Below are 26,833 nucleotides of genomic sequence, written 5' to 3' on the forward strand. Positions count from 1 at the left end.
GTACCACGTTTCAAGTGATCCTCTTTCCTAATACAGTCACGGATGGGTTTGTTATACCTCCATAAGTTTCCAGTTTTACCCTTAGGTCCCTTTTTTGTGAGATATGTGTAGGAGGGCACACTGTATTGGTTGACCCTCGTTGGAACGTATGCCCTTCTTGTAGCACCTGCCACTGGAATTGGATGAGTGTTTCTGTGACGCTTTCATGTTTACTAAGCGAATTCGTGACGAAAAGCACTGTACTTCTTTCGATACTCTCTCTCTCTCTTCTATCAACCCCAACTGACAAGGATCCTAAACTGAGATGAAATACTCAGGAATTGATCGGCAGGAGGGTTGGTAAGAATGCGATCTTCCTAGGTGGACTACAATTCCAGAGGATCCATACAATATTGCACAGCATTTGTTTCTCTTCCTAATATACACTCATGCTCATAAATTATGGTTAATTGCAGAATGTTCTGCCACACAACGTGGCACTACACAAAACTGGCGCTAATAGCATAGGCACATAGGGAACACACGCGACACAGATCTGTAAGACCTTAGTATAGGTGAGAAGTTGAGAAAACCGTCCAGAAACACATGTGCTACAAAACGCCACTGTTTCCTGCGCATGTACCCCAACATCAATATGGGATATGATCACCATGCACGTACGCAGGCCGCACATTGGCTTGGCATACTCTGGATCAGGTGGTCGAGCAGCTGCTGGGGTATAGCCTCCCATTCTTGCACCAGTGCCTGTTGAAGCTCCTGAAGTGTCGTAGGGGTTTGCAGACGTGCAGCGATACGTCGACCGAGAGCATCCCAGACGTGATCGATGTGGTTTAGGCCTGGAGAACAGGCAGGCCGCTCCATTCGCCTGATGTCTTCTGTTTCAAGGTACTCCTCCACGATGACAGCTCGGTGGGGCCGTGCGTTATCACCCATCAGGAGGAAGGTGGGACCCACTGCACCCCTGAAAAGGTGGACGTACTGGTGCAAAGTTAAGTCCCTATGCACCTGACCTGTTACAGTTCCTCTGCCAAAGACATGCAGGGGTGTACGTGCACCAATCATGATCCCACCCCACACCATGAAACCACGACCTCCATACAGGTCCCTTTCAAAGACATTAAGTGGTTGGTATCTGGTTCCTGGTTCATGCCAAAAGAAAACCCGGCGAGAATCGCTGTTCAGACTATACCTGGACTCGTTCGTGAACATAACCTGGGACCACTGTTCCAATGACCATGCACTGTGTTCTTGACACCAGGCTTTACTGGCTCTCCTGTGACCAGGGGTCAGTGGAATGCACCTTGCAGGTCTCCGGGCGAATAAAGCATGTGTTTTCAGTCGTCTGTAGACTGTGTGTCTGGAGACAACTGTTCCAGTGGCTGCAGTAAGGTCCCGACCAAGGCTACCTGCAGTACTCCGTGGCCGTCTACGGGCACTGATGGTGAGATATAGGTCTTCTTGTGGTGTTTTACACTGTGGACGTCCCGTACTGTAGCGCCTGGACACGCTTCCTGTCTGCCGGAATCGTTGCCATAATCTTGAGATCACACTTTGTGGCACTCTGAGGGCCCGTGCTACGACCTGCTGTGTTTGACCAGCTTCCAGTTGCGCTAGTACTCTACCGTAACAGCACATTAAAAGTGTTTCAGTTGAATTGATTCTGTATTATTTCTCTTCCATATGTCCTGTACATTAACGCTACCAAATTTGGTGCTCGTTAGGTAATTAGTTTCCGTATTATAACGTGTTAAATAGAGAAAGTTTAATTATAACCATCCGGTATTTTGTGACTCGCAAACTCACTCACCAAAACCTGTAGGGTACTTCCCGTTTACCTAGAATCATCAAATTTGGCAAGAAGCAAATTTAGAATGTAAAACCAAACGAAAAAATCTGAAAATTGTGAATTTGTAATTATAACTCGAAAAATTTTTTTTGAATCATTTGTTATCTATCTGTCACCCGGTTCGTCCGTCTGTTAAGACCCCTTTTTCTCACGAAGGGGTGGACATATCAAGTTAAAATTTATGTCGCTGAGTAATTTCTATAGTTTCCTGGTGTTGTAATACATGGAAACATTAAAGTCAATGCAATCAAAAGGCAGGGCCATTTATGTCACATATTCTGATACTTCCAAACTCATTGATAGAAAGCTCCAGGGTTCTTCCTGTACACCTAGGACTATGAAATTTGGTAAGAGCCAAGGTTTCACAGTACAAGTAAAGGATAAAATCCGAAAACTGTTAATCTGTACTATTATATCAGACGAAAAATTTTTCTTTTGCTCTTTTGTTATCGGGCTACCTGTTTGTCCTCCTGTCGAGACCTCTTTTTCACGGGAAAGCGCAGGCGTATATCTTACCTGTATCGAAATCGATTACGAGCAAAAATTGTCAATATTCTCGATTTCCGGGATCGATGTACTATCTGTATACACTGAAGAGACAAAGAAACCGGTACACCCACCTAATGTCGTGTAGGGCCCCTGCGACCTCGCAGAAGTGCCGCAACACGACTGATGTCTGAAGTAGTGTTGGAGGGAAGACACCATGAATCCTGCAGGGCAGTCTATAAATCAGTAACAGTACGAGAGGGCGGAGATCTCGTTTTGAACAGCACGTTGCAAGACATCCCAGATATGGTCAATAATGTTATGTCTGGGGAGTATGGTGGTCAGTGAAAGTGTTTAAATTCAAAAGAGCGTTCCTGGAGTCCCTCCGTAGCAATTCTGGACGTGTAGGATTTTGCATTGTCTTTCTGGAATTTCCCAAGTCCGTTGGAATGCACAATGGACACGAATGGATGCAGGTTATCAGGCAGGATGCTTACATACGTGTCACCTGCCAGAGTCGCATCTGAACGTATCAGGGGTCCCATGTTACTCTAACTGCACACGCCCCACACCATTACAGAGCCTCCACCAGCTTGAACAGACCCCTGCTGACATGCAGGATCCATGGATTCGTGAGGTTGTGTCCATACCCGTACACTTCGATCCGCTCAATACTATTTGAAACGAAATTCGTCCGACAACATGTTTCCAGTCATCAACAGTCCAATGTCGGTGTTCATGGACCCAGGCGGGGCGTAAACTTTGTGTCGTGCAGTCATCAAGGGTACACGAGTGGGCCTTCGGCTCCCAAATCCCATATCGATGATGTTTCGTTGAGTGGTTTTCCCGCTGACACTTGTTGATGGCCCAGGACTGAAATCTGCAGCAATTTGCCGAACGGTTGTACTTCTGTTATGCTGAACCATTCTCTTCAGTCGTCGTTGGTCCCGTTGTTGAAGGATCTTTTTACGGCCGCAGCGATGTCGGAGATTTGATTTTTTATCGGATTCCTGATTTCACGGTACACTAGTGAAATGGTCGTACGGGAAAATCCCCACTTCATCGCTACCTCGGAGATGCTGTGTCCCATCGCTCGTTCGCCGACTATAACACCACGTTCAAACTCAGTTAAATCTTGATAAACTGCCACTGTAGCAGCAGTAACCGATCTAACAACTGCGCCAAATACTTGTTGTCTTACATATGCGTTGCCGACCGCAGCGCCGTATTTTGCCTGTTTACATATCTTTGTGTTTGAATACTCATGTCTATAGCAGTTTCTTTGGCCCTTCAGTGTACATAATTAAGCTCGTATTGAAACCTCGATATGCGAGCTCTGCTTTTACTCATCCGGATTATTTTTACTGCTTTCTTTGTATTGTGGACGAATAGAACGAAATCTTTGTTTTCTGAATCCATGTTGTTTCTTACAATATTTTTTATCTGATAGACGCCAAAACCCGAGTAGATTTTTTTTGTTAATAAGCAGTTAGGGATTAGACCGTGGACGAAAAACCATAGGTACAAGTTTACTTGAAAGAAACGTGGAACATCATATTTATACTCAGATTGAAGACAATGGTGAACATCTACATCTACATCTACATGGTTACTCTGCAATTCACAGTTAAGTCCCTGGCAGAGGGTTCATCGAACCATTTTCATACTACTTCTCTACCATTCCACTCTCGAATGGCGCGTGGGAAAAAAGAAACACCTAAATCTTTTCGTTCGAGCTCTGATTTATTTTATTTTATTATGGTGATCATTTATCCCTACGTAGGTGGGTGTCAACAAAACATTTTCGCATTCGGAAGAGAAGTTGGTGATTGAAATTTCGTAAATAGATCTCGCTGCAAAGAAAACCGCCTTTGTTTCAGTGACTGCCACCCCAACTCGCGATCATATCAGTGACACTCTCACCCCTATTGCGCGATAACACGAAACGAGCTGCCCTTCTTTGCACTTTATCGATGTCCTCCGTTAATCCTTCCTAGTAAGGATCCCATACCGCACAGCAATATTCCAGCAGAGGATGGACAAGTGTAATGTAGGCTGTCTTTTTAGAGGGTTTGTCGCATCTTCTAAGTGTTATGCCAACAAAGCGCAGTGTCTGTTTTGCCTTCCCCACAATATTATCTATGTGGTTTTTCCAATTTAAGTTGTTCGTAATTGTAATTCCTAGGCATTTACACGATTTGACAGCACTTAGATTTGTGCGATTTATCGTATACCCAAAATTTATCGGATTTCTTTTAGTACCCACGTGGATGACCTCACACGTTTCTTTGTTTAGTGCTAATTGCCACTTTTCGCACCATACAGAAATTCTCTCTAGATCATATTGTAATTGGAATTGGTCGTCTGATGATTTTACTAGGCGGTAAGTTACAGCGTCATCTGCAAACAACGTAAGGGGGCTGCTCAGATTATCACCTAGATCGTTTATGTAAATCAGGAACAGCAGAGGACCTATGACACTACTTTGCGGAACGCCAGATGTCACTTCTGTTCTACTCGGTGATTTGCCATCTATCACTAGGAACTGTGACCTCTCTGAGAGGAAATCACGAATCCAGTCACACAAATGAGACTATACTCCATATGCAAGCAATTATATTAATAGTCGCTTGTGACGAACGGTATCAAAAGGCTTCTGGATTTTATTTTATTTATTTAGCATATGGCTCACAACATCACAGTCAAAATTACAGAAACAACACGATTTTAAAAATCATATATGTATAAACAGAACAATAAATAACAGTTTGTATATAAGGACACCACCAATTATAAATTTACGCTCACAGAAGGGCAATCACAAACAAACGTCCAGCTTAGATAATATATAGTCGATTGCCTCTTAGGTCGCCATTAGGAAATCCTGTGGGCCACCCTCATATGCCCTTAGTGGGCATTCCTGCACGATGTGTTTGACCGTCTGTCTCTCAGCGCCACAGTCGCAAGCGGCCGAAGGAAGTTTACCCCATCTGTGTAAGGAGTCGGCGCATCTCCCACAGTTGGTTCTGAGGCGAGTAAGAGTTGACCAAACTTTGCAAGGGCAATCAAATCCTTTTGGTTTACTAAAGATGCATGGCATTCTGTGGCAGTTTACTGCTGTTCTGCTCTCCCTTTCCTCTTTCCATCGGTCATTTATTTTGAAGTTGGTTTGGTGCAGCGCCTGTGCGGTCTTTCCTTGGATGTCGTGAGTATCTTCATGGATTTGTAATTGAGGGTTGGTCATGATTTTTTGAAATTCTCTAACCAGAGCGTGTTATCGACGCAGGTTAGGAGGGGCTATGTTACTGAGAACGGGCAGCCACACTGTAGGAGTTGGCCTGATTGTGCCTGATATAATACGCATTGTTGCATTAAGTTGGCTATATACCATGTGTGTGTGTTTGCTGTTGAGCCACACAGTCTGGAACAGCGCGACCGCTACGGTCGCAGGTTCGAATCCTGCCTCGGGCATGGATGTGTGTGATGTCCTTAGGTTAGTTAGGTTTAAGTAGTTCTAAGTTCTAGGGGACTGATGACCTCAGATGTTAAGTCCCATAGTGCTCAGAGCCATTTTTTTGTTGAGCCACACTGGGGCACAGTATTCTGCCACTGGGTACACCAAGCCAAGTGCGGATGTTCTTAAGGTAGATGCTGTGGAGCCCCAAGTGGTGCCACAGAGCTTCTGCAATATCTTGTTGCATGTTTTAAGTTTCGCTGCAGTTTTCGTCAGGTGTTCTTTGAATGTTAGTGTCCTATCTAGGGTAACCCCAAGGTACTTTGGGTGTTTGTCGTGATTTAGTATTTTCCCAGCTAGATATACTTGTAGTTCTCTGTTGGCCATTTTGTTGTTCAAATGGAAGGCAAATACTTCCGTCTTTGTAGCACTAGCTTGTAACCTCCATTTTTAAATACTCGCTGAGAATCCCTAGGTCACTCGTAAGGATATCTTCGGCAATTTCTATATTTCTGTGGGCTGTTGCCAGAGCCCAGTCGTCAGCATAACCAAATTTGCGCGATCTGGTTGCAGGCATGTCAGCGATGTAAAGGCTGAAAAGAAGGGGCGCAAGGACAGAGCCTTGTGGGAGTCCATTATTGAGTTTCATCTGTTTACTTCTCTCATTCCCCATTATTACTTGGAAGGTTCTATTTGACAACATATCGTCATGAGGTTGGTTATCTTCTTGCAGGGTACGGCACAGATTAATTTGTACATGAGTCCCTGTTTCTAAACTGTATCATAGGCTGCTGTTAGGCCTATGAATGCTGTAGCTACGTTATGTTTCTTCTGGAACCCCGCCTCTATATATGTTGTCAGTGATAGGACTTGATCTGTACAGCAGCGATAGGGACGGAATCCTGCTTGTTCGATATGGATTGTTTTGAGTATAGTTTGGCCTATTCTGTTGAGGAGCAGTCTTTCTAGTAATTTATAGACCATACTGAGAAGGGCAATGGGGCGGTAACTTTCTGGTCTATCGCCTGGTTTACCAGGTTTCAGGACTGCAATGACCTTTGTTCGTTTAAGTGAGGGACGAATGTTACCCACTTGGAGAATGTCCGTAAAGAACTTAGCCAGCCATTGTTTTGTGTAGGCTCCGACATGTATGAGGAACTCAGGGTGGATACCATCGAAACCCGGAGCTTTGCCTGGTTTAACCTTCTGGAAACTAGGAATATGGAATCGATCTGAGATCCCTTGTCGACAGCACTCATAACTTCATGAGAATAAAGAGGCAGCTGTGTTGCACAAGAACGATATTTTCTGAATCCGTGTTGGTTACGTAATAATAAGTCATTTTCTTCAAGGTGATTCATAATGTTCGAGTACAGTATATGCTCCGAAATCCTACTGCAAATTGAGGTCAGCGATATGGGTCTGTAATTCAATCGGTTACTCCTATTTTCCTTCTTGAATATTGGTGTGACCTGTGCTACTTTCCAGTCTTTAGGAACAGACCTTTCGCCAAGTGAGGGTTTGTATACGATCTAGACGGAATTGTGTCTGCATACTCCGAGAGGGACCTGACTGGTATACCATCTGGACCGGAAGACTTCCCTTTCTTAGGTGATTTGAGTTGCTTCTCAACACCTAAGATATCTACTTTTCTGTCACTCATGCTAACAGCAATACTCATGTTCAGAAAAAAACACACCACCTTTAACGGTTATTGATAGGATGTCCATTTTCACAGGACATGTACATTAGTGTGTTCAGCAGAAATGATAAGCTTTTGAAACATGTCGGCCAGCGGGTTCAGGGTCAATATAAATATAGCTGCGCAACACCACCTACCCGTAAAATGCACCTATGGCTCTCGTTGTCGCTATAAACCGAAGGTAATGGATCAGTGTGACTTCAGTGGATACGCAGGGTACCTCACAGACATATGCGCGAACCGTACCGTCAAATTTGTGAGCTTGAAAGAGGGCGCATTATTGGCATGAGAGAATTGTGATACATCCAACCGGCAAATTGCTGCTCGCGCGGCATGAAGTGTTTCGGCAGTGCAACGCGTGTACCGGACGGTTTACGAAAGAACACGACGAGATGGCTAAGGTCGCGTCATGCAGACCACCCCTGAGGAGGTCGTCACCTCATCCGAATGGCACTTGTAACACCTCCGTTTTTCGTCCTGACCTGATCTGGTCGAATAGCAGCCCAATATTTATTATTAACGTGACCGTGAACCTAATGGGGCTGGTAATCGGAACTGACTGCTACGGAAGTTGTTACTTTCCAGTTCGTCCTGTTCAATACTAAAATACTGAATGTATGGTAATAAGGAACACCAACACAATTTTACTAATTATGAACTTATATACTTCTCAAAACGCAAAAAGGAGACAGCCACTGCCTTTGTCATACATATCTAATTACGGCTAATCTCAGCACAGGCTTTCTTCATTTGCCATTATCGTCACACGCTAATCCATCACTGCATTCAACACTGCAACCTAAGGTTAGGCCGGCGCGGTAGACGCGAAACTAAATATCGGCACTAGTAACGTCACTGATCACTTTTACAAAGAGACTTCATCACTTTCCCGGTTGTTGTAGTTGTTCTTGTCCATGGATTTTAATGAATACTCCGAATTTTTCTTTTGTTTCCTTTACTGCTTGCTCAATATACAGATTGAATAACATCGGGGAGAGGCTACAGCCATGTCTCAATCCCTGCCCAACCACTGCTTCCCTTTCATGCCCCTCGACTCTTATAACTGCCATCTGGTTTCTGTACAAATAGTAAATAGCTTTTAGCTCCCTGTATTTTACCCCTGCGACCTACAGAATTTGAAAGAGAGTATTCCAGTCAACATTGTCAAAAGCTTTCTTTAAGTCTACAAATGCTAGAAACGTCGGTTTGCCTTTCCTTAATCTTCTAAGATGTCGTAGGGTCAGTATTGCCTCACGTGTTCCAACATTTCTACGGAATCCAAACTGATCTTCCCCGAGGTCAGCTTCTACCAGTTTTTCCATTCGTCTGTAAAGAATTCGCGTTAGTATTTTGCAGCTGTGACTTATTAAACTGATAGTTCGGTAATTTTCACATCTGTCAACACCTGCTTTCTTTGGGACTGGAGGGTATTTCGCCTGTCTCATACATCTTGCTCACCAGACGGTAGAGTTTTGTCAGGACTGGCTCTCCCATGGCTGTCAGCAGTTCTAATGGAATGTTGTCTACTCCCGGGGCCTTGTTCCGACTTAGGTCTTTCAGTGCTCTGTCAAACTCTTCACGCAGGGAGAGTATAAGGGAACAATTGACAGAGGGAAATAACTACAGTAGAATAAGAATGGGTAGCTTTGAGGGATGAAATAGTGAAGGCAGCAGAGGATGAAGTAGGTAAAAAGACGAGGGCTAGTAGAAATCCTTGGGTAACACAAGAGATAGTGAATTTAATTGATGAAAGGAGAAAATAAAAAAAATCAGTAAATGAAGCAGGCAAAAAGGAATACAAACGTCTCAAAAATGAGATCGACAGGAAAGAACCTTGCTCTTTTGATAGGGGCAAAGATATTTTACGTCTCAGGCAGCGCCTGTGAATTGTCGTTCTAGCAAGTGAGCAATACATCGAGATCACATTTGCTCCAGCAGGGTGGTGAACCACTTACAGTATTGTTAAAGAAAACCCACACAAAAGAGCTTCAGCCCCAAGACGATTACAGCCCACATCACTTCGGACCCACCACCAGCTTCCACAGTGCCTTTCCGACAACTTGGGTCCAGGCTTCGTGCGGTCTACGCCACAGCCGAAGCCTACCACCAGCTCATACCATCTGAAATCTGCCTCATCCGACCAGGATCCAACCAATATGATCACGAGGGGAGGAGAGAGGGCATGCTATATCTACATCTACATCATTATTTCCATGATTACAAAATCGAGTCAAATTTGCAAAGGACTTGGAAGTATGAGCTCACTCCCTGGATGCATGCATTGTCGGGTTGAAAAGGGTTTCAAGAAACCGTCGTGTCCTCTTAGGTAAGCTGGTTTCATGGAATCTGTGTTATCGAAGCCACCATGACAGTGTGAACATTATAGCGGACCACCTGCGTTCCCTCGTGCCCGATCTCTTCGCCCGGTGATGGTATTCTCTGGCAAGATAGCTGTCCACGTCAAAAAGTCAGCATCGTGCAACAGTGGCTTGAGGAGCGTGTTAGTGAACGCATTTTGACATGTTGGCCACCAAATTCACCAGACCTATGGAACACAACTGGAACGCTGTTGGGCGCCAGCTCCAGGGCCTCGCTAGCTAACCATCGGCGCGTGATTTACGTGAGTTACGTGGCCCAGGAGAAAACATTTGGTGTCACACACATCCAGAAACCTACGAAGGACTTTCCGGGTCCATACCACGTAGAACAGAGGCTGTGCTGCATTACAACACGTGACCAACACGCTGTGAAACATACAGGGTGTTACAAAAAGGTACGGCCAAACTTTCAGGAAACATTCCTCACACACAAATAAAGAAAAGATGTTATGTGGACATGCGTTCGGAAACGATTAATTTCCATGTTAGAGCTCATTTTAGTTTCGTCACTATGTACTGTACTTCCTCGATTCACCGCCAGTTGGCCCAACGGAAAAAGCATGCGAAGTTCAGAAGAACGCGAAATCCCGAAGATTGGCTAAAATTTAAAGACGCGCCAAATTTGGCACGGACTTCAATGCGAGATGCTTTTAATAGGTTCCACAACGAAAATTTGCCTCGAAATTCGGTAGAAAATCCTAAGAAATTCTGGTCGTAAGTAAAGTACACAAGCGGCAAGACGCAGTCAATACCTTCGCTGCGCAGTGCCGATGGTACTGTTACCGACGACTGTGCCGCTAAAGCGGAGTTATTGAACGCAGTTTTCCGAAATTTCTTCACCAGGGAAGACGAATGGAATATTCCAGAATTTGAAACACGAACAGCTGCTAGCAAGAGTTTCTTAGAGGTAGATACCTTAGGGGTTGCGAAGCAACTCAAATCGCTTGATACGGGCAAGTCTTCAGGTCCAGATTGTATACCGATTAGGTTCCTTTCAGATTACGCTGATACAATAGCTCCCTACTTAGCAATCATATACAACCGCTCGCTCACCGATAGATCTGTACCTACAGATTGGAAAATTGCGCAGGTCGCCCCAGTGTTTAAGAAGGGTAGAAGGAGTAATCCATCGAACTACAGACCTATATCATTGACGTCGGTTTGCAGTAGGGTTTTGGAATATATACTGTATTCAAACATTATGAATCACCTCGAAGGGAACGATCTATTGATACGTAAACGGCGTGGTTTCAGAAAACATCGTCCTTGTGCAACGCAGCTAGCTCTTTATTCGCACGAAGTAATGGCCGCTATCGACAGGGGATCTCAAGTTGATTCCGTATTTCTAGATTTCCGGAAAGCTTTTGACACCGTTCCTCACAAGCGACTTCTAATCAAGCTGCGGGCCTATGGGGTATCGTCTCAGTTGTGCGACTGGATTCGTGATTTCCTGTCAGGAAGGTCGCAGTTCGTAGTAATAGACGGCAAATCATCGAGTAAAACTGAAGTGATATCAGGTGTTGCCCAGGGAAGCGTCCTGGGACCTCTGCTGTTCCTGATCTACATAAATGACCTGGGTGACAATCTGAGCAGTTATCTTAGGTTGTTCGCAGATGATGCTGTAATTTACCGTCTAGTAAGGTCATCCGAAGACCAGTATCAGTTGCAAAGCGATCTAGAAAAGATTGCTGTATGGTGTGGCAGGTGGCAGTGGACGCTAAATAACGAAAAGTGTGAGGTGATCCACATGAGTTCCAAAAGAAATCCGTTGAAATTCGATTACTCGATAAATAGTACAATTCTCAACGTTGTCAATTAACTAAGTACCTGGGTGTTAAAATTACGAACAACTTCAGTTGGAAAGACCACATAGATAATATTGTGGGGAATGCGAGCCAAAGGTTGCGTTTCATTGGCAGGACACTTAGAAGATGCAACAAGTCCACTAAAGAGACAGCTTACACTACACTTGTTCGTCCTCTGTTAGAATATTGCTGCGCGGTGTGGGATCCTTACCAGATGGGATTGACAGAGGACATCGAAAGGGTGCAAAAAAGGGCAGCTCGTTCTGTATTATCACGTAATAGGGGAGAGAGTGTGGCAGATATGATACGCGAATTGGCATGGAAGTCATTACAGCAAAGACGTTTTTCGTCGCGGCGGAATCCGAAATCTATTTACGAAATTTCAGTCACCAACTTTCTCGTCCGAATGCGAAAATACTTTGTTGAGCCCAACCTACATAGGTAGTGGAATGGTAGAGAGATAGTATGATTGTGGTTCGATGAACCCTTTGCCAAGCACTTAAATGTGAATTGCAGAGTAGTCATGCAGATGTAGATGTAGAAGGTAATGTTGACTTCGGTGCTTGTGTTGACATGCGACTCATTGCTCTACAGTACTAGCATCAAGCACATCAGTACGTAGCATCAACAGGTTAGTGTTCATCACGAACGTGGTTTTGCAGTCAGTGCAATGTTTACAAATGCGGAGTTGGCAGATGCCCATTTGATGTATGGATTAGCACGGGGCAATAGCCGTGGCGCGGTACGTTTGTATCGAGACAGATTTCCAGAACGAAGGTGTCCCGACAGGAAGACATTCGAAGCAATTGATCGGCGTCTTAGGGAGCACGGAACATTCCAGTCTATGACTCGCAACTGGGGAAGACCTAGAACGACGAGGACACCTGCAATGGACGAGGCAATTCTTCGTGCAGTTAACGATAATCCTAATATCAGCGTCAGAGAAGTTGCTGCTGTACAAGGTAACGTTGACCACGTCACTGTATGGAGAGTGCTACGGGAGAACCAGTTGTTTCCGTACCATGTACAGCGTGTGCAGGCACTATCAGCAGCTGATTGGCCTCCACGGGAACACTTCTGCTACCCTCTGTAATAAAAAAAAAAAAAAAAAAACGGAGTGAACGGATCAACGAAGAACTTGAACGGGTGTCATCGGACGTCCATCCCGAACAAATTCAAAGAACAATATACAGGGTGTCCGAAAAGTCTTTCCCTGATTACATAAATTGATAACTCAGGCTACAAGAAAGATACAAATATGAAACTGGTGTCTAATTGTTTACAAACTATCAAAGTTTTTTTCCACCCATCAGTAAACTTCCACTTCCATTGTTGCCCAATGACAGTACACGTCGATATGACTCTGCGGTCGAAATGCTATCGCGTATTAGGACGATGATGGTTATTTCAGACGAATTGCCTTTTCCGACGAAGCGACCCTTTTCTGTCAGTGGAGTAGTGAATCGCCATAATGTGCGCATTTGGGGTTCACAACCCCCTGGCGAGGTCATGGAGCGCACCAGAGGCAGTCCAAAGGTGAATGTTTGGTGCGCGCTATTGCACGATCGAAATATCGGGCCATTCTTCTTCGCTGAGGCTACCATCACATCTGCAGTGTATCTGGACACGTTGCAACTGTATGCTGTTCCTCGGCTGCTTCAGTATCACCCCGATGTCTTGTTTCAGCAAGACGGTGCACCGCCTCATTGGGGTTTGGACGTCCGTGCCTATTTCGATATGACCTTTCCTGGGCGATGGATTGGTCGTGATGGGCCAACGGTTTGGCCTCCACGCTCTCCTGACATAACCCCATTAGACTTCCTTTTATCGGGTTTTGTCAAGGACGAGGTCTACCGAACACGTGTACCAGATCTTGAAACCCTGCGGCAACGGATAACCACAGTCGTTGAATCGATCCCTCCAGTGATGTTGGCTAATGTGTGGACGGAAATTGAATAGCGCCTAGATGTGCTACGTGCTACCAAGGGTGCTCATGTGGAAGTTTACTGATGTGTGAAAAAAAAACTTTGATAGTTTGTAAACAATTAGACACCAGTTTCATATTTGTATCTTACTTCTAGCCTGAGTTATCAATTTATGTAAGCAGGGAAAGACTTTTCGGACACCCTGTAGAACAAAATGAAATAAAAAAGGATGTATAGAGCGTCTGCCATGTAAGCAGGAGATCCCGGGTTCGAGTCCCGATCGTGGCACACATTTTCAACTGTCCCAGTTGATGTATATAAACGCCTGTCTACAGCTTAGGGTCTTGATTTAATTATCATTTCACGCTATGGAACAGGTGTTCACAATCTTTTCTATTTTTCTGATTGCTCTGTACAAAGTGTGATTTTTTCCACAGTGTACAAACTCTAGGTACTGATCGATGAGAGGATACGGAACAAAAAAGGTCTGATGAGCTTCCGTCCGGAAATGCGTGGTGTCCGTGCCGCAGACCATTTATTCGTCCTACATTGTTAGAGAGACTGCGGTCTAATACGAGCTGTACCATGCAGCCACAGAATGTGTTGAAAATGGTTTCATGTGCCTGTGCGCATCCGTATACGCGCTGTAGCATGTTCACAGCGGCCGGGCTGCATCTGAAGAGTGTCAAAGGCATCATGAATACGCTGCTCTAGTGTCTTTACATCTGCAATGGGCTCTGCATACACGATGCTTTTCAAATGGCCCCATTACCAGAAATCGGACGAGTTGAGATCCTGTGAATGTGCAGTCCGTGTAACTGGACGCCCTCGTCCGAACCTTTGACCAGGGAAGGCACGACTGACAAGGAGAAGGCCACAGACACGGCCAACCGATTCGGCTCAGATTTCTCAGGTGTGTTGTGTACAACCTAAAACGAAAGACCCTAAGATATTTTGGGTCAACACCCCCGTAAATTTCAGAAAATCACCCCTAAAAGTTATGACAAGCAATCGACTCAAAATTGGCGGGATCGATAGGTAATTGTAAATACAGCATTTTTCATCACCAGATATGGGGTCCGAAAACGCATACTTTTCGAGAAATCGAGGTAAGAAACTCTTATAACTGCCGTTCTGTAACCACATGATAAGCGCTTCTCGCCGCCAGCACCGATATCGCTGGCATTGTAGCTCAGCGTGTTCGGTCAGAGGGTTAGCTGCCCTCTGTAAAAAAAAAAAAAAAAAAAAAAAAAAAAAAAAAAAAAAAAAAAAAAAAAAAAAACTGAGTTAATCGATCAACAACGAACTTAAACGGATGTCTTATGACGTCCACCCCGAGCAGATGCAACGAACGAAAGCGAACAAAATGAGATTAAAGAAAGAAAAAAAAAGATAGCGCTACGGCCAAGGTAAGTGGCTGGGAATCGGAGAACGCGCGCTCGAATCTCGAAGAAACCTAGCGGATGTTCTTCTTTTCGTTTGTATTTTTCATATCTCAATTGTTAGCGATAGGAGGGTTAATAAGGTAAGTAAATCAATAGGGAATGATAACAATAAGGTATGCAAATAAATTTCTCAGTCCTCTTGGGATAGTCAACAACTAAAATGTTACTCCAGGTCACTTTACAAAAGCTCTTCCAGTCACTGTTATGTGTCCTCACTTTTCTTCGAACAACTTGATGGATGCTACTTGTCATATAAATATTCGAAACAAATATACTCACGGCACCAATAACATCTAATGAATGCAATCTTTCGACAGCTACACTGTTCCTTCCGAATAGTCGGCGAAAGGCGTTTACCATGTGGGTAGAGAAGCGGCAGTTGTAAAAGTTTCTTTTCTCGATTTCTGGAAAAGTTTGCGTTTGCGGACCCCATACCTGATGATGGAAAATGCTCTATTTACAATTATCTATCGATCCCTCCAATTTTGAGTCGATTGCTCATCATAACCTTTAGGGGTGATTTTCTCAAAAACGCGGGGGTGTTGATCCAAAATATCTTAGAGTCCTTCATTTTAGGTTGTACGCAAGCCACCTGCCAAATTTGAGCCGAATCGGTTGGCCGTGTCTGAGGCCTTCCCCTTGTGAGAGGCGTCCGGATGTTAACGGCGAAGTGGGCTGGAGAACCATCATGTAGCTGCCATATAACCCTTCGAATCATCAATGGCGCTTCTTCCAGCGGCGGAGGCAAAGTCATCCGCACGAAACTCCGTTAGTTCCGGCCTGTTAGGCGACGTGGAAGGAGGACTGGTCCCAAAATACGGTCGCCAGTTTTGCCGGCCCACACATTCCGCCTGCACCGATGCAGTCACTATACCATGGTGGTTCTACATACTACCTCACTGATTACTGTTATGAAAGTTAAAGATACCACTCCCCGTAAAGGAGGCCTCATCTGTGAATAGGACGGATGACACAAACCCGGGAATCGTGGTTGCCTGGTGAATAAGCCAGTGACTGAACTGCTCCTGATGTGGAAAGTCTGTCGCTAGTTAGCCCTGCACACGGTGTAAGTGATAAGGGTGGTAACAATTGTCTTGGAAAATGCTCCACACGGTCGTCTGGCTTAACCTGTACTGGAGGGGCAACTGCCTGGTACTACTGCGGCGGCCGCCTTCCACAGTGTTAGTTACACTACTGGCCATTAAAATTGCTACACCAAGAAGAAATGCAGATGATAAACGGGTATTTATTGGACAAATATATTATACTAGAACTGACATGTGATTACATTTTCACGCAATTTGGGTGCATAGATCCTGAGAAATCAGTATCCAGAACAACCATCTCTGGCCGTAATAACGGCCTTGATACGCCTGGGCATTGAATCAAACAGAGCTTGGATGGCGTGTACAGGTACAACTGCCCATGCAGCTTCAATACGATACCACAGTTCATCAAGAGTAGTGACTGGCGTATTGTGACCAGCCAGTTGCTCGGCCACCATTGACCAGACGTTTTCAATTGGTGAGAGATCTGGAGAATGTGCTGGCCAGGGCAGCAGTCAAAGATTTTCTGTATCCAGAAAGGCCCGTACAGGACCTGCAAGATGCGGTCGTGCATTATCCTGCTGAAATGTAGTGTTTTGAAGGGATCGAATGAAGGGTAGAGCCACGGATCGTAACACATCTGAAATGTAACGTCCACTTTTGAAAGTGCCGTCAATGTGAACAAGAGGTGACCGAGACGTGTAACCAATGGCACCCCATACCATCACGCCAGGTGATACGCCAGTATGGCGATGACGAATACATGCTTCCAATGTGCGTTCACCGCGATATCGCCAAACACGGATGCGACCATCATGATGCTGTAAACAGAACCTGGGTTCATCCGAAAAAATAATGTTTTGCCATTCGTGCACCCAGGTTCGTCGTTGAGTACACCATCGCAGGCGCTCCGGTCTGTGATGTAGCGTCAAGGGTAACCGCAGCCATGGTCTCCCAGCTGATAGCTCATGCTGCTGCAAATGTCGTTGAACTGTTCGTGCAGATGGTTGTTGTCTTGCAAACATCCCCGTCTGTTGACTCAGGGATCGAGACGTGGCTGCACGATCCGTTACAGCCATGCGGATAAGATGCCTGTCATCTCAACTGCTAGTGATACGAGGCCGTTGGGATCCAGCACGGCGTTCCGTATTACTCTCCTGAACCCACCGATTCCATATTCTGCTAACAGTCATTGGATCTCGACCAACGCGAGCAGCAATATCGCGATACGATAAATCGCAATCGCGATGGGCTACAATCCGACCTTTATCAAAGTCGGAAACGTGATGGTACACATTTCTCCTCCTTACACGAGGCATCACAACGCCGGTCAATTGCTGTTTGTGTATGAGAAATCGGTTGGAAACTTTCCTCATGTCAGCACGTTGTAAGTGTCGCCACCGGCGCCAACATTGTGTAAATGCTCTGAAAATCTAATATTTGCGTATCACAGCATCCTCTTCCTGTCGGTTAAATTTCGCGTCTGTGGCACCTCATCTTCGTGGTGTGGCAATTTTGATGGCCAGTGGTGTATATTCCAGTTTTAGAGCTGTTTATTCAAGTATTGATTTATTGGTTGATATTCTGTAAATCAACAAGACAGCAGTCTGCCTATCCTTCTTAGAGCAAGAATTGAAAGGAAACCGATGCAGGTTCATGCTCGGCGATAAACACTTTGCTAACGGCGGTAACTGCAGGTAAGTGGCACAATAAAAGGTGTCTGATGGGTCCGTCGTTAGGCTGCGTCACATATCGGATTTGTCCGGAACACTTCATGTCGACTTCCCGGATTTTCAATTCTGCCAAGGCGAATGACGTAGCAGCTGTAGTGTCAAAATTGCGTAGTGAAGCTAAAAGTTGCAGTTTCTGCTGGTAGCGCAGAGCGCGAATTACGTCAGCATTTTCCCTCAAACGTCTTCGCCCGTCGCAGCTACCAATCTTGTAATTTATCTTTTCCTCATCATTTCCAGCAGCTGTTTTTGAAGATTGTCGACGCGAAGAAATAGCACACTAGTTGCGTTAAAAATTGTTTTTTAACGCAACTGGTGTGCTGTTTGTTCACATCGGCAATCGTGTTTTTCCCTCACATAACCACACCCAGTCCAATGGGAGTTCTTCTTTTGTGCCACACATACTTGCTTCACGCCGTCAGAGAGAAAGACTGGACGTGATGAAAGCTCAAAAAGTAGTAAGAATCCTTCATACAGTGAAAGTAAAATTAAGTCCTACTACTATTTCAAAAGAACAACTTCAAACATTTTCCGAAAATTGTGAAAAAAGTAACATAAAATAAAAAATTTATATCTACATCTACATTTATACTCCGCAAGCCACCCAACGGTGTGTGGAGGAGGGCACTTTACGTGCCACTTTCATTACCTTCCTTCCCTGTTCCAGTCGCGTACGGTTCGCGGGAAGAACGACTGCCGGAAAGCCTCCGTGCGCGCTCGAATCTCTCTCATTTTACATTCGTGATCTCCTCGGGAGGTATAAGTAGGGGGAAGCAATATATTGGATACCTCATCCAGAAACGCACCCTCTCGAAACCTGGACAGCAAGCTACACTGCGATGCAGAGCGTCTCTCTTGCAGAGTCTGCCACTTGAGTTTGCTAAACATCTCCGTAACGCTATCACGCTTACCAAATAACCCTGTGACGAAACGCGCCTCTCTTCTTTGGATCTTCTCTATCTCTGTCAACCCGACCCGGTACGGATCCCACACTGATGAGCAGTACTCAAGTATAGGTCGAACGAGTGTTTTGTAAGCCACCTCCTTTGTTGATGGACTAAATTTTCTAAGGACTCTCCCAATGAATCTCAACCTGGCACCCGCCTTACCAACAATTAATTTTATATGATCATTCCACTTGAAATCCTTCCGCACGCATACTCCCAGATATTTTACAGAAGTAACTGCTACCAGTGTTTGTTCCGCTATCATATAATCATACAATAAAGGATCCTTCTTTCTATGTATTCGCAATACATTACATTTGTCTATGTTGTCAGTTGCCACTCCCTGCACCAAGTGCCTATACGCTACAGATCTTCCTGCATTTCGCTGCAATTTTCTAATGCTGCAACTTCTCTGTATTCTACAGCATCATCCGCCAAAAGCCGCATGGAACTTCCGACACTATCTACTAGGTCATTTATATATATTGTGAAAAGGAATGGTCCCATAACACTCCCCTGTGGCACGCCAGAGGTTACTTTAACGTCTGTAGACGTCTCTCCAATGAGAACAACATGCTGTGTTCTGTTTGCTAAAAACTCTTAAATCCAGCCACACAGCTGGTCTGATATTCCGTAGGCTCTTACTTTGTTTATCAGGCGACAGTGGATATTGCCGTTTCGATATCGATTTATCGGGAAAACATGGTAGTATGTATCGATATGTTTTGTAGAATGAATCGATATATCGGTATTTTATCAATAGTCCTACCTTGAAGATACACTCCTGGAAATTGAAATAAGAACACCGTGAATTCATTGTCCCAGGAAGGGGAAACTTTATTGACACATTCCTGGGGTCAGATACATCACATGATCACACTGACAGAACCACAGGCACATAGACACAGGCAACAGAGCATGCACAATGTCGGCACTAGTACAGTGTATATCCACCTTTCGCAGCAATGCAGGCTGCTATTCTCCCATGGAGACGATCGTAGAGATGCTGGATGTAGTCCTGTGGAACAGCTTGCCATGCCATTTCCACCTGGCGCCTCAGTTGGACCAGCGTTCGTGCTGGACGTGCAGAACGCGTGAGACGACGCTTCATCCAGTCCCAAACATGCTCAATGGGGGACAGATCCGGAGATCTTGCTGGCCAGGGTAGTTGACTTACACCTTGTAGAGCACGTTGGGTGGCACGGGATACATGCGGACGTGCATTGTCCTGTTGGAACAGCAAGTTCCCTTGCCGGTCTAGGAATGGTAGAACGATGGGTTCGATGACGGTTTGGATGTACCGTGCACTATTCAGTGTCCCCTCGACGATCACCAGTGGTGTACGGCCAGTGTAGGAGATCGCTCCCCACACCATGATGCCGGGTGTTGGCCCTGTGTGCCTCGGTCGTATGCAGTCCTGATTGTGGCGCTCACCTGCACGGCGCCAAACACGCATACGACCATCATTGGCACCAAGGCAGAAGCGACTCTCATCGCTGAAGACGACACGTCTCCATTCGTCCCTCCATTCACGCCTGTCGCGACACCACTGGAGGCGGGCTGCACGATGTTGGGGCGTGAGCGGAAGACGGCCTAACGGTGTGCGGGACCGTAGCCCAGCTTCATGGAGACGGTTGCGAATGGTCCTCGCCGATACCCCAGGAGCAACAGTGTCCCTAATTTGCTGGGAAGTGGCGGTGCGGTCCCCTACGGCACTGCGTAGGATCCTACGGTCTTGGCGTGCATCCGTGCGTCGCTGCGGTCCGGTCCCAGGTCGACGGGCACGTGCACCTTCCGCCGACCACTGGCGACAACATCGATGTACTGTGGAGACCTCACGCCCCACGTGTTGAGCAATTCGGCGGTACGTCCACCCGGCCTCCCACATGCCCACTATACGCCCTCGCTCAAAGTCCGTCAACTGCACATACGGTTCACGTCCACGCTGTCGCGGCATGCTACCAGTGTTAAAGACTGCGATGGAGCTCCGTATGCCACGGCAAACTGGCTGACACTGACGGCGGCGGTGCACAAATGCTGCGCAGCTAGCGCCATTCGACGGCCAACACCGCGGTTCCTGGTGTGTCCGCTGTGCCGTGCGTGTGATCATTGCTTGTACAGCCCTCTCGCAGTGTCCGGAGCAAGTATGGTGGGTCTGACACACCGGTGTCAATGTGTTCTTTTTTTCCATTTCCAGGAGTGTATATAGTGCAGTGGTGTGGCTATCTAGCCAGTGAACAGAGTTTATTTTCGTGTTAGGATATGGCACTGCGTATGGAGTCAGAAAATTTGCCGTGGTGAAGATGTCTCGAGATGTTTTGTTGATGGTCGCTAACTTCTGCTTGTCTGCCCCCAGTAGCTGAGTGGTCAGCGGGACAGAATGTCAATCCGAAGTGCCTGGGTTCGATTTCTGGCTGGGTCGGTGATTTTCTCCGCTCAGGGACTGGGTGTTGTGTTCTCCTAATAATCATCATTTAATCTCCATCGACGTGCAAGTCGCCGAAGTGGCGTCAAATCGAAAGACTTGCACCCGGCGAACGGTCAACCTGATGAGAGGCCCTAATCACACGACACTTACATTTTCTTCTGTTTGTCTATATGCCAAACGTCACTTATGTGGTGTCACCGCCAGACACCACACTTGCTAGGTGGTAGCTTTAAATCGGCGGCGTTCCATTAGTACATGCCGGACCCGCGTGTCGCCACTTTCAGTGATAGCAGACCGAGCGCCACCACACGGCAGGTCTAGAGAGACGTACTAGCACTCGCCCCAGTTGTACGGACGATGTAGCTAGCGATGCACACTGACGAAGCCTCGCTCATTTGCAGAGCAGATAGTTAGAATAGCCTTCAGCTAAGTCAATGGCTACGACCTAGCAAGGCGCCATTAGCAGTATATTGTCTGAAACTATAGAGTCTCACTTGTATCGTCAATAGCGATGTACCAAGGATGGATTAAAGTTAAGTATTCCAGAAGCTACGTACTTTTCTTTATAGCATTCATTACGAATCCTGTTTCAGACCTCACGCCATCCTGCGTGAGCTTATAGCGTGTATTTCGGTCTCCTCAAACCACTTCTGTCGACACATCATATGGCGACGAGGCTTAAAAGAGGATTTCGCGTTCGTATTGCTCTAATTTACTTGTCATGGTTTCGCCACAATCTCCAGATGTACTGTCCGAATTTTATCGCTTGCAAAATCAGCAGACGCAGGCGTTATTGGATGCCCTTGGACAGCTCGTCCAGGGTCAACGTGCACTGCAAAACGATGCGGCAGCCGCCGCTTCACCGCTACCGCAGCCACAGCATGCTGTTGCACCCCTGTTCCGGCCATTTGACCCAGCTATGGAATCCTGGATGGAGTGGTCACGCCAATTTGGATTCCATCTCGCCGCCTACAGAATTCAAGGTAACGAGCGGCAGTCTTTTTTATTGGCCTGTGTAGGTATGTCCACCTACCGTGTGATAGTGAAATTGTTTCCCCGACGCGATGTAGCGACTCTGTCCTACGAAGAAATTTTGTCGGCCTTAGATGCCTATTTCGAAGGTACAGTAAATGTCGTTGCAAAAAGGTATACGTTCTTTCATACAAAACGTACGGCCGGTCAGACTAATAGGGAGTGGGTTGCAACATTGCAAGGCCTTACTAGGGATTGTGCTTTTGAGTGTGAATGTGGACTCCCTTATTCAGATACAATGGTACGTGATGCAATTGCACAGAACGTTTCTGATGTTCGACTACGGGAACAGATTTTGAAACTAGTTAATCCCTCCCTTCAACAAGTGATAGACATATTAGATAAGCAAGACACACTTGACTTTGCACAGGAATCATTTGAAACTTCGCCAGCCGTGTGTCACATTAACCGGCCCGCCGCGCGCGCTGCACGGAACGATAAACAGCCCTCGCGCTCGTCGGCGCAGCTGCCGCCTAGCTCTTCATGTGTGCCGCGTAAGTGGGCAAATGCAGTGAAATCATGCCCGCGGTGTGCGACTAGACATTCGCGTGAACATTGCCCGTCATGCCAAGCTATTTGCTTTTACTGTCATAAGAAAGGACATGTTCAAAGTGTTCGCCAGAAAAAGCTCAGATCAGACAATCACTACCATTCCAGGCCCTTTGCTTCTCGCCGGAATCGAACCATGGACAATCAGGCTCGTGAACCTTCGCCCATGGACATTCATGTAGTTAATTCCACTCTGTCCAGTGCCACTTTCTCTAACAGTGTCTGTGTTCGTCCCACAAAACCCTGTGCGTCGCCATCGACAGACATCCCGTCAGGTCGCAAGTGCTTCTGTACCTGTATCAGTTCCAATTGCACGAGAAGGTCGCTCTTGTCGTCAGCAGGACAATAAACTTTTTGTAGACTTGGACCTTGCAGGCAAAGTGATCCCATTCCAGCTCGATACGGGAGCTGCAGTTTCCTTGATCAATCACGACACGTACAAACAACTGGGCAAACCTCCGTTGCGTGCTGCAACTGTTCAGCTCACTAGTTATTCAGGACAGCCTATCCCTGTGTTAGGACAGTGCAGCCTTCTTGCAACATACAAGGGACAAACAAAACTGGTGTCATTTTACGTTCTTCGTTCTTCTACTGCGGTAAACTTGTTTGGTTTAGATTTATTTCAATTGTTTAACATGTCTATAGTCAATCAGGTACTATCAGTGAACGAGACTGTGCCTTCAGCCAGTGTTTCTAGTCTATGTGAAGAATTTGCAGACATTTTTGCACCGGACCTTGGTTGCACTAAGAACTATGAAGCACATTTGGAACTGAAAGTAAATGCGCAACCGAAATTTTTCAGAGTGCGCAATGTTCCCCACGCATTGCGTGATGAGGTCGCAAGAACATTAAACGAATTAGAATCACAAGGTGTGATTGAACGTGTGCAGAGTATTGTTTCCGACAATGGCCCACAGTTCATGGCCGCAGCATTTCAGTCATTCTGCATGGCCAATGGTATTCAACATCTGACTTCCGCGCCGTTTTCACCTCAGTCGAACGGTGCCACTGAACGATTGGTCCAGACTTTCAAGTCACAGATGTTGAAGTTGAAAGAGTCGCATTCTCGGGAGGACGCGTTATTGCTCTTTTTGTCTTCGTATCGCTATCAGCCCCGAGATGGTCGCTCGCCGGCTGAGTTGCTCCACGGTCGTCCTCATCGAACCTTGATGTCTTTGCTGCATCCGCCGCATCAGGTTCCTGTGCAGCGGCCGACTCCTGCTTTTGCTCCAGCCGACGTTGTCTATTATCGCAACTATCGCGGTTCACAGCGTTGGCTCGCAGGGCGCATTCTTCGCTGCCTCGGCCGCGTCATATATTTGGTTTTGGGGGCCTCTGGTGAGGTGCGTCGGCATCTCAATCAGCTGCGCCTCTGTCGTCGCACGGGTTCTGCCGCTCCCCGTCTGCTTTCAGTGACGGTGCCGTCCGGTCAGCGCCCTGGGGACCCATATACTGGCTCGCCTCATCCCCAGGTGTTACCGACGCTGCCTTCCATTTTGCCCCATGGCGACGCGCCGCCGCCGCCGCCGCCTGTTCTTACGCCGACGCCGCCCGCGGTGGACGCGTCGCTGCAACCGCCTGGCGCCTCCATGGGTCACGCCCGGCGATCGCTTCCCGTGACCAGATGTCCTCCGCCATGGAACTTTTGCCCACTCCGGACCAGATGTCGTCTTCGCCCGTCGGGTGCCCCGACGCAATGGAGGTCGACCCTTCGGCCCCTCCTGTCACTTTACGGGCGCATACACCGCATGTTGACGTGCACCCTGGACTAGGTTTTCAGGCGTTTCCTAGCTCCCCTCGGAACGAATGGCCGGGTGCAGGTGGCACAGCCTCGCCTGTTGTTAGGCTCCCCACCTCATCGCATACGCCAACATGGGGTCCTCCCCACGGCGGGCGGAAGCCTTATAACACGACCGTTCGCCGATTTGCGGGGGAGGAATGTGGTGTCACCGCCAGACACCACACTTGCTAGGTGGTAGCTTTAAATCGGCCGCGGTCCATTAGTACATGTCGGACCCGCGTGTCGCCACTTTCAGTGATAGCAGACCGAGCGCCACCACACGGCAGGTCTAGAGAGACGTACTAGCACTCGCCCCAGTTGTACGGACGACGTAGCTAGCGATGCACACTGACGAAGCCTCGCTCATTTGCGGAGCAGATAGTTAGAATAGCCTTCAGCTAAGTCAATGGCTACGACCTAGCAAGGCGCCATTAGCAGTATATTGTCTGAAACTATAGTGTCTCACTTGTTTCGTCAATAGCGATGTACCAAGGATGGATTAAAGTTAAGTATTCCAGAACCTACGTACTTTTCTTTATAGCATTCATTACGTATCCTGTTTCAGACCTCACGCCATCCTGCGTGAGCTTATAGCGTGTATTTCGTTCTCCTCAAACCACACTGTGTCGGCACTTCTGTCTACACATCAACTTACTCTCCCACAAACAAATCTGTGTTCTTCAGTATTAAGAAGTATGCATGGCGCCAAGTTGTGAAATGTATGGCATGCAGTTTTGAATTACTTAGTATTTTCCTGTTGATGACAGTACGCCAAGTTGCTTCCACCATGAAGAGTAAGTCGTTAGGGTAATTCTTTCAACCATAGTTCCTTCCTTGGCATCAACCAAATGTGTCTAGACGTGCTTTGCTTTCGATACCTGCTGTTCTGAGAGCCTCCCTGAGATGTAACTGCATTCAACAGGAAAGTTTTTTAGACAAGAAAAACGTGTTCGTACAAGGAGCGACAATAAAGTAATGATACTGATTTTCGTTGCAAGATGTGGCAACCCTGCAGGCTTGCATAGGCTCAATATCTTGGTCTATAAGCTGCTTCTAGCCCAAGCAGCACATCGATGCAACTGCTCAGTCGTGAGTTGTGCTGTAATAAGTTAACATGTGACTCTTGAAATTTTCCCGGCGTATCGAATATTCCATAAGATTTCGGGATTGTAGCCGGATCTCATCGACTTCTTTCCACGATATTTCGGCTGCCAACCTTACAGCCATCTTCAGGCGAGTGTTTGACACTGGAGATTGCTAGTTTTTTTTTTTTTTTTCTTTATTGTGATTTCATTCCCCTGCCCCATACGGGCAGGGGAGGGCTGTCAGCAGCACAATCCGCCGCTCTTCAGCCGAGTGATATGACAATTAAAACAAGAATAAAATAAGACATACATAAGGAGGTAAAAAGGGGGAACATAAAACAGAGTAAGGGGAGAAAATGGAGGTAAAAATACACTGATATGTAGACGTTCATTGGGGACAGTTAAAAAAGTCACCAGAAAGTTAAAAAACACAATTGGTGATTCTTAAAACACATGGAAGTCACTAGAGGCACAGGCACAGGTTAAAAGGCGGCCACAGTATTAAAAACACTCCGAAACAACACACTTAAAACCCACTCGGAGCACACACGACGAAGAATAAAACTACCAGGTGGGACCTGCCGAGGGAAAGGGCAGAGAGGATGGAAAAGGAGGGGAGAGCATGGGGCAGCTGGGGAAGCGGCGGGAGGAAGGGAGGAGGGGTAACCGTGGGTTCACGAAGAGGCAGGAGACACATGGGGCGGGAGAGGAAAAGGGAAGACAGGGCAGGAGGGAGCGCAGAGACACTGAAAGAAGGCACAAGAGATGGAGGGGGAGGGGAAATCCGCTCAGAAGGAGGGAGGGGGAGGAGAGGGAACCCTGAGGAGGAGGCAGGAAGAGGGGGTTAGAGTTGGTAGGAAGGGTAGATGTCAGGGCGAAGCTCATCATCCGGGAGCGGTAGACGGTGGAAGTTGTGTTGGGAAAGGAGATGGAGGGTGTGGAGATGGAGAGAGGGAGGGACACAACGGTAAAGGCGCGGCAACTGGTCGGGAGTGGAGAGGAAGGGAGACACCAGGGGGTGAGGGGGATCAAGGCGACGGACAACATAGAGTGTGCGGATGTGTTCAAGGAAAAGGAGAAGGTGGGGGAAGGGGATGAGGTCATAGAGGATGCGCGTGGGGGACGGAAGGCGGATGCGGAAGGCGAGGCGGAGCGCATGGCGTTCGAGGATTTGGAGGGCGTTATAGAACCAGGG

General features: G+C 46.7%; 1 protein-coding gene across 1 annotated transcript in view; it reads right to left on the reverse strand.

Moving 5' to 3' along the window:
* LOC126210345 (uncharacterized) overlaps window positions 1–26,833 on the reverse strand; it is a 65,716-nt gene that overhangs the window by 8,582 nt on the left and 30,301 nt on the right. The window contains exon 2 of the mRNA XM_049939560.1: window positions 12,693–12,758. Coding sequence (XP_049795517.1) covers window positions 12,693–12,758 — 66 coding nt within the window. The remainder of the gene's footprint in view (window positions 1–12,692; window positions 12,759–26,833) is intronic.

This window comes from Schistocerca nitens, chromosome 10, assembly GCF_023898315.1.
Source record: "Schistocerca nitens isolate TAMUIC-IGC-003100 chromosome 10, iqSchNite1.1, whole genome shotgun sequence".
Classification (NCBI taxonomy): Eukaryota; Metazoa; Arthropoda; class Insecta; order Orthoptera; family Acrididae; genus Schistocerca; species Schistocerca nitens.